The 13,921-nt window shown below is 41.7% G+C and overlaps 1 protein-coding gene across 1 annotated transcript; it reads left to right on the forward strand.

The window, feature by feature from the left end:
* The first annotated feature begins 285 nt into the window (after nt 1-285).
* On the forward strand, nt 286-13,465 carry SLC23A3 (solute carrier family 23 member 3). The gene is made up of 12 exons (XM_032217513.1): nt 286-667; nt 1,075-1,238; nt 2,416-2,510; nt 3,146-3,219; nt 3,907-4,088; nt 8,012-8,135; nt 8,478-8,625; nt 8,703-8,956; nt 9,887-9,992; nt 11,038-11,205; nt 11,990-12,085; nt 12,727-13,465. The coding sequence occupies exons 1-12, from the start codon at nt 338-340 to the stop codon at nt 13,128-13,130; spliced, it is 2,145 nt and encodes a 714-aa protein (XP_032073404.1). The 5' UTR covers nt 286-337; the 3' UTR covers nt 13,131-13,465.
* The last annotated feature ends 456 nt before the right edge of the window (nt 13,466-13,921 follow it).

Consider the following 13,921-nt stretch of genomic DNA (forward strand, 5'->3'; position numbering starts at 1 on the left):
AGCAGGAAATATAAAATTTGAAGGCTGTTGTGATTAAATAGAGTTTCTGATTCGGTCTGAAGATCAGATCCTCAGATCTTGCTCATTTCTTTAATCCTACTGTACTGCCAGTCCAGAAAAGTTGGTAATGTCCACAGAAATGCCAGTTAGATAAATGCAGCTGTTTTCACCCAGATAATTCTTGTTTTCTTAAGTCTTAGCTCAACATAAATGATGAATCAACAATGAACAACACATTAACTTATGAACTGCATATGTTAACATGGTTCCTATTTTACAACAGTGAGCAAATATCAAAAAATGCTTCTCTCCTTTGCTTCTCCTTTTATCCTGGCTCATGCATGTCTTACCCTCCCAATACAGGAGGCCTGTTACTTGGCCAGACAAGTTAATAGCTAATGGACTGAAGAATTGTGGCCTGGAAGGGCCAAAGGTGGAAGTTCAGACCCAAATAGCCAATAAAATGAACAAATCAAAGGAAAGGGAGGAGCTGGAAAGAATCTCTCCTGTTGCTAGGTCACTTTTTAGACTGGAGTGCAACATTAAGGGAAGGGAAGAAGTCAGCAGCATGAGCAAAGCCAGCAGAGCTTCCCAAAGCATCCTGTCCCTTGTTCAAATAGGGACCAAATGGCCTTCCTGGCCTATAAGTTGCTTATTGGCTTTGCAGGTGAGTAGAGTTACCAGGAGGTAATATTCCACTGGAGAAGAATTCAAACTCTTTTGTTATGGGTAGTGGCAGGGGAGAAATTGTTTCTAATGAATTGAAAAGTGATTTCAGCATGTTGGTTGTCCAACATTAATCCTGATATGCATGTGTGTCATGTTAATAAGGCAAAATCCATGGGGTGTTATAATTATTAGCTGATTATTATTCTTAACTGATGAGCTACACTTTGATGTGTTACTCTAGGGGGTGGTACAGAAATTATAGGTCTGATTGAAGATATTGGCCAGCAATTCTGGAATTAGATAGACAAGCCTTCTAGATATACTACACTGTCTTATGAATAAGGACAGTAGCTTTATAAAGGGTGGGTAAGTGCTCGACTCTAGCCCATTGTTCCTTCTCTCTAGCATCTCCTGGTCCAGGTGTCTTTTCTCTGCGTGTTTCATTTTCTCTTCATTGCCAAACTGCCCATGGAACAACTGAAGGAAACTCCATCTTGGGATGGACTTCTAGCACACAATCTCTTTGCCTGTGGCATCTCCACAGCCATTCAATGTACTCTGGGTACCAGGTAAGCTGGTTTTAATCCCTTTCCCCCCCCCATATTCCCACAATTTTTCCTAGGGTCCATTTGGTTCAGTTACAGATGAAAGCCAAAGTGGTGCAGTGACAAGGTGGAACAATGAACAAGGAGACTCAGGTTGAGGCCTACTACCCCAAATCACCCAAGGAATCTCCCAAGAAAATAACATAGGCAATCCACAATGGCAGAGCTATTGGCATGGGATGATATTGTGGGAGGCTGAGGAGAAAGGAGGGTAGGCTGGTTGCTGCATTCTATTCCTTTCAGGTGGTGATGCTTTGTGTTGTTCTGAATTTTTAAATTTTGCAGCTTTCCAAAGACTGGGGCAGGATGTAGGAACAACTGAGGGACAACTACTATGTTTACCCTTTGCCCATCAGCCAGGATACCATTGTCCCCATGATCAAAGGAGATGATTAACCAGTATGGATGTATTCTGTACTACATTCATTGTAGTAATATAATTGTAGATATAATTGAAGGCCTGTCTCAAATGTTCAATTTCAGGAAAAGATTGATCCAGACTGATAAGGAGCTCCAGATACTTTTGAATGATAACGGATTTTCTGGTTCCATTTCAGTCAAGCTTTCAGCCAGGATATTTTATTGAAACTGTTTTGCAGTCTTGATGAATGACCTTCATTAGATATGGGATAGGAGGAAGAGTGGTCATGTTAATTCTTCTGGATCTCTTGGAAGCTTTAGGTACCATCAACTATAGCACCTTTTTTGGAGCCATTATTATACAGTGGTTCGGATCTTTCCTGTCAGACTGTGCCCAGAAGGTGGTCCTGGGAGACTATTGTTCAACACAACAAAGGCATATTTTTCTTGCTTTTTGGATAATTGTATTAACAGTTTTAAAAAAGAAGATAAAAGCTAACACAAATTGATAAAAATAGGGGATGGGGAGAAAGACATTAAAGAGAAAGTGCAAAAAGTGCAAGAATTAAAAAAAGAACAAGAAAGAAAGAAAATTAAAAAGTGCCCCCCTCCCCCAAGTTTCTTTACCTTATATTAACCTTATGTTCCTAGACATCTAGGCAGAATATAGAAAGAATATTTTGTGTATCTGGAAAGCTAACTTTGGAGATGGATAATAATTCCTCAGTTTAAGTTGCCACCAGTCCTTCCACCATGTTTATTGCCTTTCTTGTCCCTGCAGATTGCCTCTGGTGCAGGCTCCATCTTTTGAATTCCTTATCCCAGCCATGGTACTGACTCAGCAGATGGCTCCTGTTCATCAATCAAAAGAAAACAGTGAGTTATGGTACACTACAGAATCCACCACTCCTCCAAAAACCTATCACTAGGCACAAGGCATTGTAATGACAATAGCAAAGCTGGCAGGATAACCTGTGTCGAGGATAACCTGTGTCACTTTCTTTGGATTTAGCAAAAGTTGTCATATTCAGTGGAAACCAGGTGGTGATGACAGGTGTCTGATTTCATTGTAAATTATCCCTTAAAAGAAGTAATGTAACCATCTCATATTATATCAGGACAAAATGCACACCTTGCCTTGTCCAATCAGTAGAAAGGCCATCTAAAGCAGTCTTTTGTTTCCAGCTGTGCTTCCTGTACAGGTAAAATATGGAAGGTAACAGCTGCCTTTGATCCTTACCCTTTTGATGCATTATTTCTATTTTTTTTCTTCCTAAATGATGAAAAAGTTTTAATCAGAGGTATGTAGTTAATATTTTCAGTTATTGTTTGGGTTCAGATTTTGTTCCATTTGCCTTTAGATTTCTATTCTTTCATTTAAAATCTTTTCTCCAGTGAATTCCATAGATTTCTTTTACAAGAAATTGAATTCTGGAGTTTTCCCCTTTCATTAATATTATTTTTGTTCTGAGAACCCAGTACAAATGTACACATCCTTTTTTTTCATTTAGGCACTGAGGCTCCTGAAATATGTGCTGGGCTAGGCTGTGAAAACACAAGAAACCCAATGCAATTATTCCATGAGGTTAGTAGGCTTGATCTGTCAAAGAGGATAAATAGCATTAAGATAAGAATGCCAAACAATAGCACCTTGGGAACAGAAGTACATTTTATAATACTTTCAGGGCTTTTAGGGCTTGGTAATATTATGTATGCATCAGTCTCCTGATTTGGTAATAATACCAAAGCCATAGCTTCTGGACAGCAAGAAAAGTAACAGTCATCATGTAACTGTTGAAAGGTGAAGAAATGGCTAGACTTTTCTCTTGCCGAATTGGTAGGTTGTCTGAATGCTCCCCACCCCACAGGTTAATCTATTGTGTCTGCATAGAGGTAGAAAGATGCAGCAGCAATCATGAGAAGCCATTGTTATTTCCCTCCCCCACTCCATCCTCACAACACACTGTGAAATGGGTTAGGATAAACGTAACTAGCCAAAAACCACTCAGTGAGGTTTAGAGTTAGTGGAGATTTGAATTTAGGCCTCCCTCAGACCTAAAGTAGCATTCTAACTCTGCTTCCCCAATCTGAGCATGCTCACAGAAATCACCAGATAGTTTGACCATTACTGAGAATTTTGGGAGCTGACGTTCACATATCTGGACTGATCAAGTTGGGAAAGGGTACTGCATTATTATATTGCTCTGGCTTTTCTACAGTAATAAATCCTATAGCTTTAATAATATTTCTTGTCTTCCCCCCCTCCCCCCAGATATCTGGTGCAGTACTAGTCTCTGGTGTAGTACAGATGCTGTTGGGAGTGTCTGGAGCCTGCGGATGGATTGTCCATCATTGTGGCCCCATGGTCCTGGCCCCGAGCCTTTCTGTGATTGGACTTTCAGCTTACAAGCCTGCTGCTCTTCTCTGTTCTGAGAACTGGATAATCGCTGTGCTGTAGGTTCTTCAACAGATTCAGATTCAGATTTAGTTTATTTGTATGCTGCCCTTCTCCGGGAGGGACTCAGGGCGGCGAACAACTCAAAGGGGGAAAAAAAGGGGGAACATAGAACACAATACACATAATTAAAATAGCCAAGAATCATACAGCCACACAGGTCGAGCGGGGAGGGGAACTCATCAACCCCAGGCCTGCCAGCAAAGCCAGGTTTTGACGGCTTTTCGGAAGGCCTGGAGAGAGGTGAGGGTCCAAATCTCTGCGGGGAGTTTGTTCCAAAGGGCCGGAGCTGCCACAGAGAAGGCCCTCCCCCGGGTAGTAGCCAGGTGGCATTGGCTGGTAGATGGAACCCAGAGGAGGCCGACCCTGTGTGATCTAATGCAGTGTTTTTCAACCACTGTGCCGCGGCACACTAGTGTGCCGTGACATAGTGTAAGGTGTGCCATGGGAAAAACACCCGCTGGGTGTTTTTTGCCTCGGGACATCTCTGTGTCCACTGTTCTCTCTAAGGTGCGCAGCTGCGCGGCCGCACACGTGGCAAGAAAACACAGCGCAGCCGTTTCAAACTGCGCGCAGTGATTTCTGCCACAGGCTCCCGAAGCTGAGGGGAATAGCTGCTGCTGCCTCCTCCTCCTCCAACAGCACTGCCGGATTTGCCGCCAACGCTGCAGCCGAGGTGAAGCCTCCAAAGCTCCCACAGGCGCCCCCACCCACAACCGGTGTGCTCCACAAACGTTCCTGCTCACTAGCTCAAAAGGGCCCTCGCTGTTTCTCCAGGCAGCCCTCGCCCCTCCGTCCAGCTGAAGGTTGCTCCTGGCCAGGCAGGCTCCCCGCAGCTGCTCAGAGGCTCGCTCTCCTCCTCGTAGCACCGTGAAATCCTTGGGTGGCTCCCAGCTCCTCTGCAATACAGCCAGTCCTTGACTTAGCCTCCACGCAGAGCACCTGAGCTGGCCCCCGTGTTATCCCTCCCCCTTCCTCCTCCGCCGTGCTTTTGAGGAGCCATTTGGCCGCGGGAGCTAGTAGGAAGGCGGCGGAGGGGGGGGAGCAGGGAAAAAGGCCTCATGGCTTCTGAAAAACCGCGGAGGTGGAGGCGGTGGCAGGGGTAACCCAGAGCCCAGCTGAGGTGCTCCGAGCGGAGGGGGAGGCACCGCCGCCGCTGCCATGGACGGGGGCGCCTGCGGGAGCTTTGGAGGCTTCACCTCGGCTGCAGCGCTGGGCAGCAAATATGTTGGTGCTGTTGGAGGAGGAGGAGGAGGAGGAGGAGGAGGAGGCGGCGGCAGCAGCTATTCTAGTGGCGGCGGGGGCTCGTTGGCATCTTCAGCGGCAGCCCTGCCCCCTGTGAAAAAACCCGAAGATAGAGCAGATCCACGTAGATGACGTTGCTGCAACATGACTGGAGGAGGAATTCTGGGAGTTGAAGTCCACAAGGCTTAAAGCTGTCAGGTTTGAAGACCCCTGGGTTTTTTTTCCCTAAAGGGTTAGGGGTGCAAGGTCTTGTAACTTGACAGCTTTAAGACTTGCATGCTTCAATGCCAGAGTTCCTGAGCCAACATGACTGGAGGAGGAATTCTGGGAGTTGAAGTCCACAAGGCTTAAAGCTGTCAGGTTTGAAGACCCTTGGTATTTTTTTTTCTAAAGGGTTAGGGGTGAAAAGGTCTTGTAACTTGACAGCTTTAAGACTTGCATGCTTCAATGCCAGAGTTTCTGAGCCAACATTTTGGTTGCTAAGCAGGACCGTTGTTAAGTGATACTGATATTATATAACACTTTTAATTAAGCGGGTACCTTGAATAAATATAACTTTGAGTTTCAAATAATACTGATTTCGTTGTTGTCTTAGGTGACATCTGTGAAAAAAATTCAGGTACTCAGGCATGAAAATATGCCGCTCAAACACTATACTTTTCTGCTCACACTGAAAAAAAATTAGAGGGAACATTGTCTGTGTCCCGAAAGTTGCTTTTGGGACACAGGGATGCCTCTATTAAATCCCTGCGGCCCCGCGTTTACTTTACCTACCGCCGGGAGGTAGCGCACGCAGTGACGTCACTGACGTACCCATGCGTGCTCCCATAGCAACAATCGCGGAGGATTCAAGAGAATTACTTTATATATAGTCAATATAGGCACAGAGTTACATTTTTTTAACATTTTCTAATGGTGGTGTGCCTCGTGATTTTTTTCATGAAAAAAGTGTGCCTTTGCACAAAAAAGGTTGAAAAACACTGATCTAATGGGTCTTTGGGAGGTAATTGGCAACAGGCGGTCTCTCAAGTACCCAGGTCCAATACCATGAAGGGCTTTATAAGTTATGACTAGCACTTTGAAGCGTATCCGGAGACTGATCGGAAGCCAGTGCAGCTCACGGAGGATAGGTGTAACGTGGGTGTACCAAGGTGCACCCACAATCGCTCGCGCGGCTGCGTTCTGGACGAGTTGAAGTCTCCGAATACTCTTCAAGGGCTGCCCCATGTAGAGCACATTGCAGTAGTCCAGTCTTGAGGTCACGAGGGCATGAGTGACTGTTGCGAGTGCCTCCCGGTTCAGGTAGGGACGCAACTGGTGCACCAGGCGGACCTGGGCAAATGCTCCCCTGGTCACAGCCGACAAATGATGGTCTAAGGTCAGCTGTGGGTCCAGGAGGATTCCCAAGTTGCGAGCCCTGTCTGAGGGGCGTAAATTTTCACCCCCCAGCCTGAGCGAAGGAATATAACCAAATTCTTGGGAGGGAAACACAACAGCCACTCGGTCTTGTCTGGATTGAGCACAAGCTTGTTAACCCCCATCCAGACCCTAACAGCCTCCAGGCACTGGCACATCATGTCAACCTCTTCACTGAGTTGACACGGGGCGGACAGATACAGCTGTGTATCGTCCGCATATTGATGGTATTTTATCCCGTGCCGTCGAATGATCTCACCCAGTGGCTTCATGTAGATATTAAACAGGAGGGGGGATAGGACCGAACCCTGAGGAACCCCATATTTCAGGGGCCTAGGGGTCGACCTCTCCCCCCCAACCAACACCGACTGCGACCTGTCTGAGAGGTAGGAGGAGAACCACCGAAAAATGGTGCCTCCCACCCCCACCTCTCGTAACCGTCGCAGAAGGATACCATGGTCGATGGTATCGAAGGCCGCTGAGAGATCGAGAAACACTAGGATGGAGGGATGACCTCCATCCCTGGCTCTCCAGAGATCATCGGTCAGTGCGACCAAAGCGGTTTCCGTGCTGTAGCCAGGCCTGAATCCAGACTGAAAGGAGTCTAGATAACACTCTTTCCCTAACTCTTTTCAGAAAACCAGCCAAATATCAGATACCTTTTCCAACCAATTATATGTGGTAGCAAGAGGTTCTCTGAGAAGTGGCATGAATATTCCAGCTGTTTGGTTCTCCCAGCAGAAAGCTCTAAAAGGACTTCTTAATGCTGAAATTGAAACCCAGGTGTTCTTAAAACACAGTACGTTTCTCATTTTTAAAAATTCATCTGTGAAATTTTGAATTCCACAAAACTTTTTGTGAGGTCATGGCTGACCTTAGAAGTTTAAAGCTTGGGTTTTCCTTTTACTGATATAAGCACAATTTAAAATATAAGCCATTACCCTCACATTTACTTTTAAATGCAAGGTGCAAGATGTGCAAAATTCCATAGTCTTGACTCTTTTTGTGTGGTTGGCATTTCTCTAAATGTATTGCCTCTAATACCAGAATAGGGATTCTAAATATACATACCTTAATACCCAGATATCCTCTTTGTGCAAAAGGGAAACTGTTGGGTGTGAGGATGATTCTGTTTGTGTCTTTCACTTCAACTAAAGAGAATAAAGCTCCTGTATGGGCAGATCTGTGTAAGATCAAATTCCGTCTTCCTTTGGCAGCATACTACAGAATCTCATCTCATCTACTCTACTATCTTTTTCAGGCTTGTTTTGCTGTGTATTTTGACTTCCCAGCACCTGGCTTCTTGTCGACGGCCTCACTGCCAGTGGAGCCAAACAAAGGGACTTTCTGTAACATTTGATGATCCAGCCCTGCACATGTTTTCGGTACCAATTCATGAGTTATTAGTTAAAAGCTAAGAGTCAAACATTAGTGTAATAAAACAAATGAAAGGAAGTAATATCCTGGAGATAAACATCACCAATGTAGTAATACATTTCACTCTCCTCTCTGAATCCAGAATGTGGGGTAACAGCTATGTTTTTAAGGTCCCTTTAAGGATAGCAGGATTGGGACTACTTAAACTGCTTAAACCCATTAGGTCTTATCAGAGGATGCTATGTTAAAGATGGGTGGATCATGCCTACTTACCAGATGGGGGGAGAAAACTAAAGACTCAGCCTCTATGTGAAATAATTCTTCTCACGTTCACTCTATATTTCCTGCAGGTTCTGCTGCCCTTCTCCAGCATCTGGGTTATCTATGGGATTCTTAGACCTGCTGCAATCCCTTGGGACAGTTTGCATCCTTCCACACAACGACTTAACCTCAGTAACAGCACTCTGCAGTCTCCATGGTTCAAAATACCTTATCCAGGTTAGTGAGTTGGCTGAGCCAGACTCTGCTTTTCCCTTGTGCTAATCTTCAGATTCCAATTCCTTTCTCTATTCCAGGTGAGCAGGGCTGGCCAGTGCTTAGCACCTATGCAGTTGGTATTGGTGCTGCCATGGGGGTCACTGCAAGTGTGAACTCCATAGGCTGTTATCTGCTGTGCAGCAAAGCCCTAAAGAATCCACCCCCACAGCGGCATTCATGTAACAGAGGACTCTGTGCTGAGGGCCTTGGTAGTCTCCTGTCAGCCATGCTGGGAAGCATGTCTGGAACTGCCTCCAGTATGTCCAACACCTGTGCCAGCAGCCTGACTCAGGTAACAGTATGGGGTGGGCCATGGGATTGCTCAATGCAGAGATCTCACATGGGAATCATGACCTTAAAGAATGGGGACATCAGCCCAGTTTAAGAAACAGTCTACAATATTCTTCATTTGGGTATGGAGCTATAGTGTCTAGGTTCATACAACAAGCTGAACCTTAATACAGTTCACCGTTTTGTTGCTTAGAATGTTTTAGGATTCCATAGATTTGTGATTTATAGGCCACAGTTCTTTGGTAAGTGTTGTGTGAACCCACCCAAGTGAAATATACCTCATAAACATGGCAAAATATTGAATGTAAACATACACATTCAGCTAGATAATTACTCTATTTCTTTAAATTCTTCTCCTAAGTATAGACATATAACAATTTAATCTTTTTGGTTTCTTTCACTTTGGGCTTCCTGTGTTCTTTGAGCTCTGTACATACTGCTTACTTTATTGAATGATCTGTATTAAATTATTATGATAACTACAGTTATAATTCATTTTTCCTTTGGGAATTCATCAATTTAATATGAATTCTCTTTCCAGTTTTTAACAACATGTTATTGTTAACTTAAATTTAAAAATAACAAGAAGGAGCATGATTTCACTTCAGTTAGGTTGATCTTGGGATTTCCACAATTTGAGCTGCAGGAGGAAGGACATCCAAGCACATCCAGATATTGGGAGGAATGGGAAATGCCAGAGAAGTACAAAGTGAAGATTCCCACACAGTATGACACGTGCTCAAAAATCTGTTTCCAACTAATGTGACTATCAGACAACTGAAGGGTTTTTTTCCCGTCTCCTTCATTTAATGGAATCCTTTTATTCTAAGCTTTAATTTTTAGTTTACTGGCGTGTAGAGAGATCTATGAGGTAATGTCCATGAGGCTAACTTAGTAGGAGATGAGTTTTCATTCTGTTTTCCATATTCAGGCTACCTCGTTTCGCTCAGTGTGGATTGGGGCATTGGCATGCGTAGTGTTGGGCCTCTCTCCCCGTCTTATGGGATTTCTTGCCACCATCCCTCTTGGAATTCATGGTAATAAATGTTTTCTGTATATCTCCCTGTGCACTGATTGGGGGTATCTTGGGCCACTACCTGCTTATTCACATCAGTGAGGTAAACTGGTCCTGCCTCTTTTTTTTTAACTGAATTGAATACTTTATTTGGCCAAGTGTGATTAGATACAGAAGGCATTTGTCTCCAAAGCAGAAGCTCTCAGTGTACATGCATAGTGACAGAATAAATATAATCACAATAATAATAATACCAGTAAGAAGGCAGAGTAAGAAAGATAATAAGAAAGATCAATAATTATGCTACAGCCATACTAATAGGTAAATACACATAGACATTAGACAGCACTGGGAGAATTAGGTGTTCAGCAGAGTGATGGTACAAGGGGAAAAAACTGTCCCAGTGTCTAGTTGTTATGGCCTGCAATGCCCAGTACCACCGTCCCAAGGGGAGGAGTTGAAACAGTTTATATCCAGGCAGGGTATGAGGGATCTGCAGATATCCTCTCAGCTCTCCTTCTGACCTTCACAATATACAGGTCTTCTATAGAAGGCCGGCTGGTTGCAGTTGTTATTTCTGCAGTCTTAACTATCAATTGGGAGTCTGTTATGCTTGATTGCTGTACCTAAATATATTTTTTTTTTAAAAACAGGTAATTATGGAACTTTATTTCTGGAGACAGGGATTCTGCATGGTCATTTTCAGCAGTGCTTGAATCCCAGAAAATGTCAGGGTGCACTCCCTGATTGCGGGTGCTTCTTGACAATTTTTTAAAATAACTAAGTCTTATTTATGGGATATTATGGCAACAGAGGTATTATTACTGATTTCCATTTGTACCACTATTTGCAACAGCCATTAGAATTTTTCCATCTTTTTTTTTCTTACCATAAAAAGATCCGTTAAGCAGGAAAAGATGGAAAAGCAGAATGCCTGTTGATTGGTAGCACCAGGAAATGGCCGTCTAAAATTACTCTTTATTCTACTACTTTGTCCTAACATCAAATGAATTTTATTCTGCTTTTTTCATTCATGGGGGATCTTTGATTGCCAATGCTGTCTTCAGGAGGAGTGCTTTGCGTAACATACAGTGTAGCTGTGGGCACTGGTGTCTCCTACTTCCAATACACAGATATTGATTCGGGCAGGAATATCTTCATTGTGGGCTTCACCATGTTCATGGGACTTCTGGTTCCAAAGTGGCTGTTTGGAGCACCTGAATCCCTTACCACAGGTACTGGTTGGGAGTGGAGTGGGATGAGAATTTCTGCATGCTCAGAGCTATAAGAAGTATAGCAAGACAAATGAAAAAAAAAAAGCCATGATTTTTTAACCAGATATTTTATTTTAATGACTTCTTTCATTCCCAACCAACATCTATTTCTAATCCTGGCCTATAATAAGAGTTATAATTAAAATATTTGAATAGCACATTTAAACTCTGCCTGTGTTAATACATTTTGAAAGTAAACTAAAATTAAGAAAGACATAAAATCACTTTTAATGGTAACATTCACTGAAACATGTTTCTTTCCCAAGCTAACATTTTTGGACATATGTGAACTGAGCCTTTTAATTACAAGTAATTCTTTATGAAGTTATAGTAATGAGGAAATTTAGAATCTTCAAACAATTAAGTGTCCCTTGATCTAGGCTTCTGAATTAAGCTATATTGAAATAAAAAGAAACAGAAATAAATGATTTTAGCTAAATTGTTCAAGATGTTAATCTTTCCCATATGAAGCTCCCTAAGAATGAAGTAGTGCAATTGGGCTTTATTTGTGTTATCACTCATTCTGTGGAGATTTTGATCTTTCTGGCTGTGGGATTATTGTTTAGGAATTCAATTTCTAATGTAATTGTTAAGCAAAAGTTCTATTTCAGCAAATATCTTTTTCTTTTGCCACTTTTATATTTAATTATTTGTTTACTGATTATATTAGATCAACACAGGAAATGTTATATATAAAACATCAGGACATGACATTGTTAAATTAATAATAATGCTCTTTCTACAGGCTATATCCCATTAGACCTCTTTCTGCTTTCTTTGTTGATGGTTCCTTCTTTTATAACTGGATTCCTATCCTTCTTCTTAGAAAACACAGTCTCAGGTGAGGAGACAGATTTACTTAGTCTGATGAGTTATTGAGACATGTCTTCTAAAGTTAATTATTCATAATTTAATGTTATTGCGAAAGGACAATAATTGCTGCATGTAAAAATATTTATATTTATGGCTATTCTGGTAAGAGTTTGGATTAGTCACATTGCTGAATTTTTGTATATTTATTGATTAGTGGGAATAACTGTTAATTTTAAGTTTCTAATTGGTGTTTTGATTGTTATTATGAAGGTTGATTTCTCAAAGCTTTTTAGAGATGGGACATAACTATGTTGCATGCTTTAAACAGAGGTATACTTGCCTAGATTATAAAATATACTGTTCTCAGTTGAGTTACCGTTTTAAAAAAATCTCTACTACAATGTTAGCAAGGTCTTGTTATTAAAGGCAGAAAGCCCAAACAATTTTTTACCAAATTTTTCATACATTTGTTTCTTAGCTGCTTATGGACTTCTTTTATTTGCTTATTACAGCACTTTCTGGCTTTTAACATTGCAAACTGTTTTGAGGGCTATATTATTTTACAAACAATGAAAAAGATGTGGAGCCATAATATCCAAAGATAAAATTTCCTCATAATGAAAACCCATATTTACGGATATTTTCAATTAATGTGATCATTTTTTCAAGGTACTCTGCAAGAGCGTGGACTACTCAACCCTTTGTCAACAAGAAATCTAGAAACTGAAAGCAACTCACTTCAACACAGAAAGGAGGAAGATTCTACACAAAGATGTAAACTATCTTTAAACCCACAAAGGCATTTGGCGCCATCATTGTGTAAAGGGTTTCCTTTCTGTCTTCTCTGTCCCCCCGAGAAAAGTGAACAGGAAACTATGAATCATTATCCGTTGTTCAAAGAACTGCACCATTTAGATGAAGAAACCACAGATCTACTGGTGAAAAGGGAAACAGTGAAACTGGAGTCAGAAATTGAGCTGGAAACAGAGAAGGAATTTAAAATTATACAAGGGAATGTGGAGAATCATAAGCATGATCGATCAATGGCCCATGAGATAATTCCTCTCTGTTGATTTGAAAAAAAAATCCTTTTTCCTATAAAAAAAATATTCTACAAAGACTATATAAATTACTTTGAAATTTCAAACATTTTGTTTGCAAACTACCTTGGAGATAAAAATAATGTGACAATCTTTGTTAAACATGTATTTTAAAATTCTTCCTTGAGCATTTATTTGCCTGAGATATTTGTTCATTTATTTCCATCTCCCCAACTTCCATTAAGAGATTTTATTTTTTCCGCTTGGGTGAATAGGGTTATTCCACAGTGGACAGTGTGTGCACAGTGTGCAACCTAGACCAGAATTCTGAGCCCAATTACATTAAACTGCTTGTACTGGATAATGAATCTGATGGGGTGGTTTTTTTTTTTTTTTGTATTTCTATTTCATCTTTTAAGTATCTGAATCCTTAATTATTCAATGAAAACTGTTATTTATCACTCAGATTGCCCTGTATCTAGAACAGAGATATTCCTCCCAGTGCTGTCAGGTTATATTACAATCATCTTTGCTTATTTAGGCTCAACTGTCTCAAAATCCAATAATTCTGAAGGTCCTACACACTGCAATTATGTATATTGGGTTTTACAATAAAAATGTGATGATTTATTTTACATATTTTAAAATGCATAAAATACAGAAAACGTAACAGCACAACAGCACAAAACAGTATCATGAACTGTTGAAAGAAATGTCCTTCTGGGTTCAGCTCCAAGTGGGGAAGAAGACACTGGAGACATGGAGGCTGCTTGGAAAGATGGTTTATTGTTGGACAGGGCCACATGGCTTGAGCCCTGAACAGA

This window comes from Thamnophis elegans, chromosome 1, assembly GCF_009769535.1.
Source record: "Thamnophis elegans isolate rThaEle1 chromosome 1, rThaEle1.pri, whole genome shotgun sequence".
NCBI classification, from domain to species: Eukaryota; Metazoa; Chordata; class Lepidosauria; order Squamata; family Colubridae; genus Thamnophis; species Thamnophis elegans.

Excerpts from the sequence above, each read along its gene's own strand:
- SLC23A3 (XM_032217513.1), top strand. The coding sequence starts at position 338 with ATGCATGTCTTACCCTCCCAATACAGGAGGCCTGTTACTTGGCCAGAC. Across the intron at positions 11,206-11,989 it reads ACCTGAATCCCTTACCACAG|GCTATATCCCATTAGACCTC; the intron begins GTACTGGTTGGG and ends CTCTTTCTACAG. Across the intron at positions 12,086-12,726 it reads CTTAGAAAACACAGTCTCAG|GTACTCTGCAAGAGCGTGGA; the intron begins GTGAGGAGACAG and ends CATTTTTTCAAG.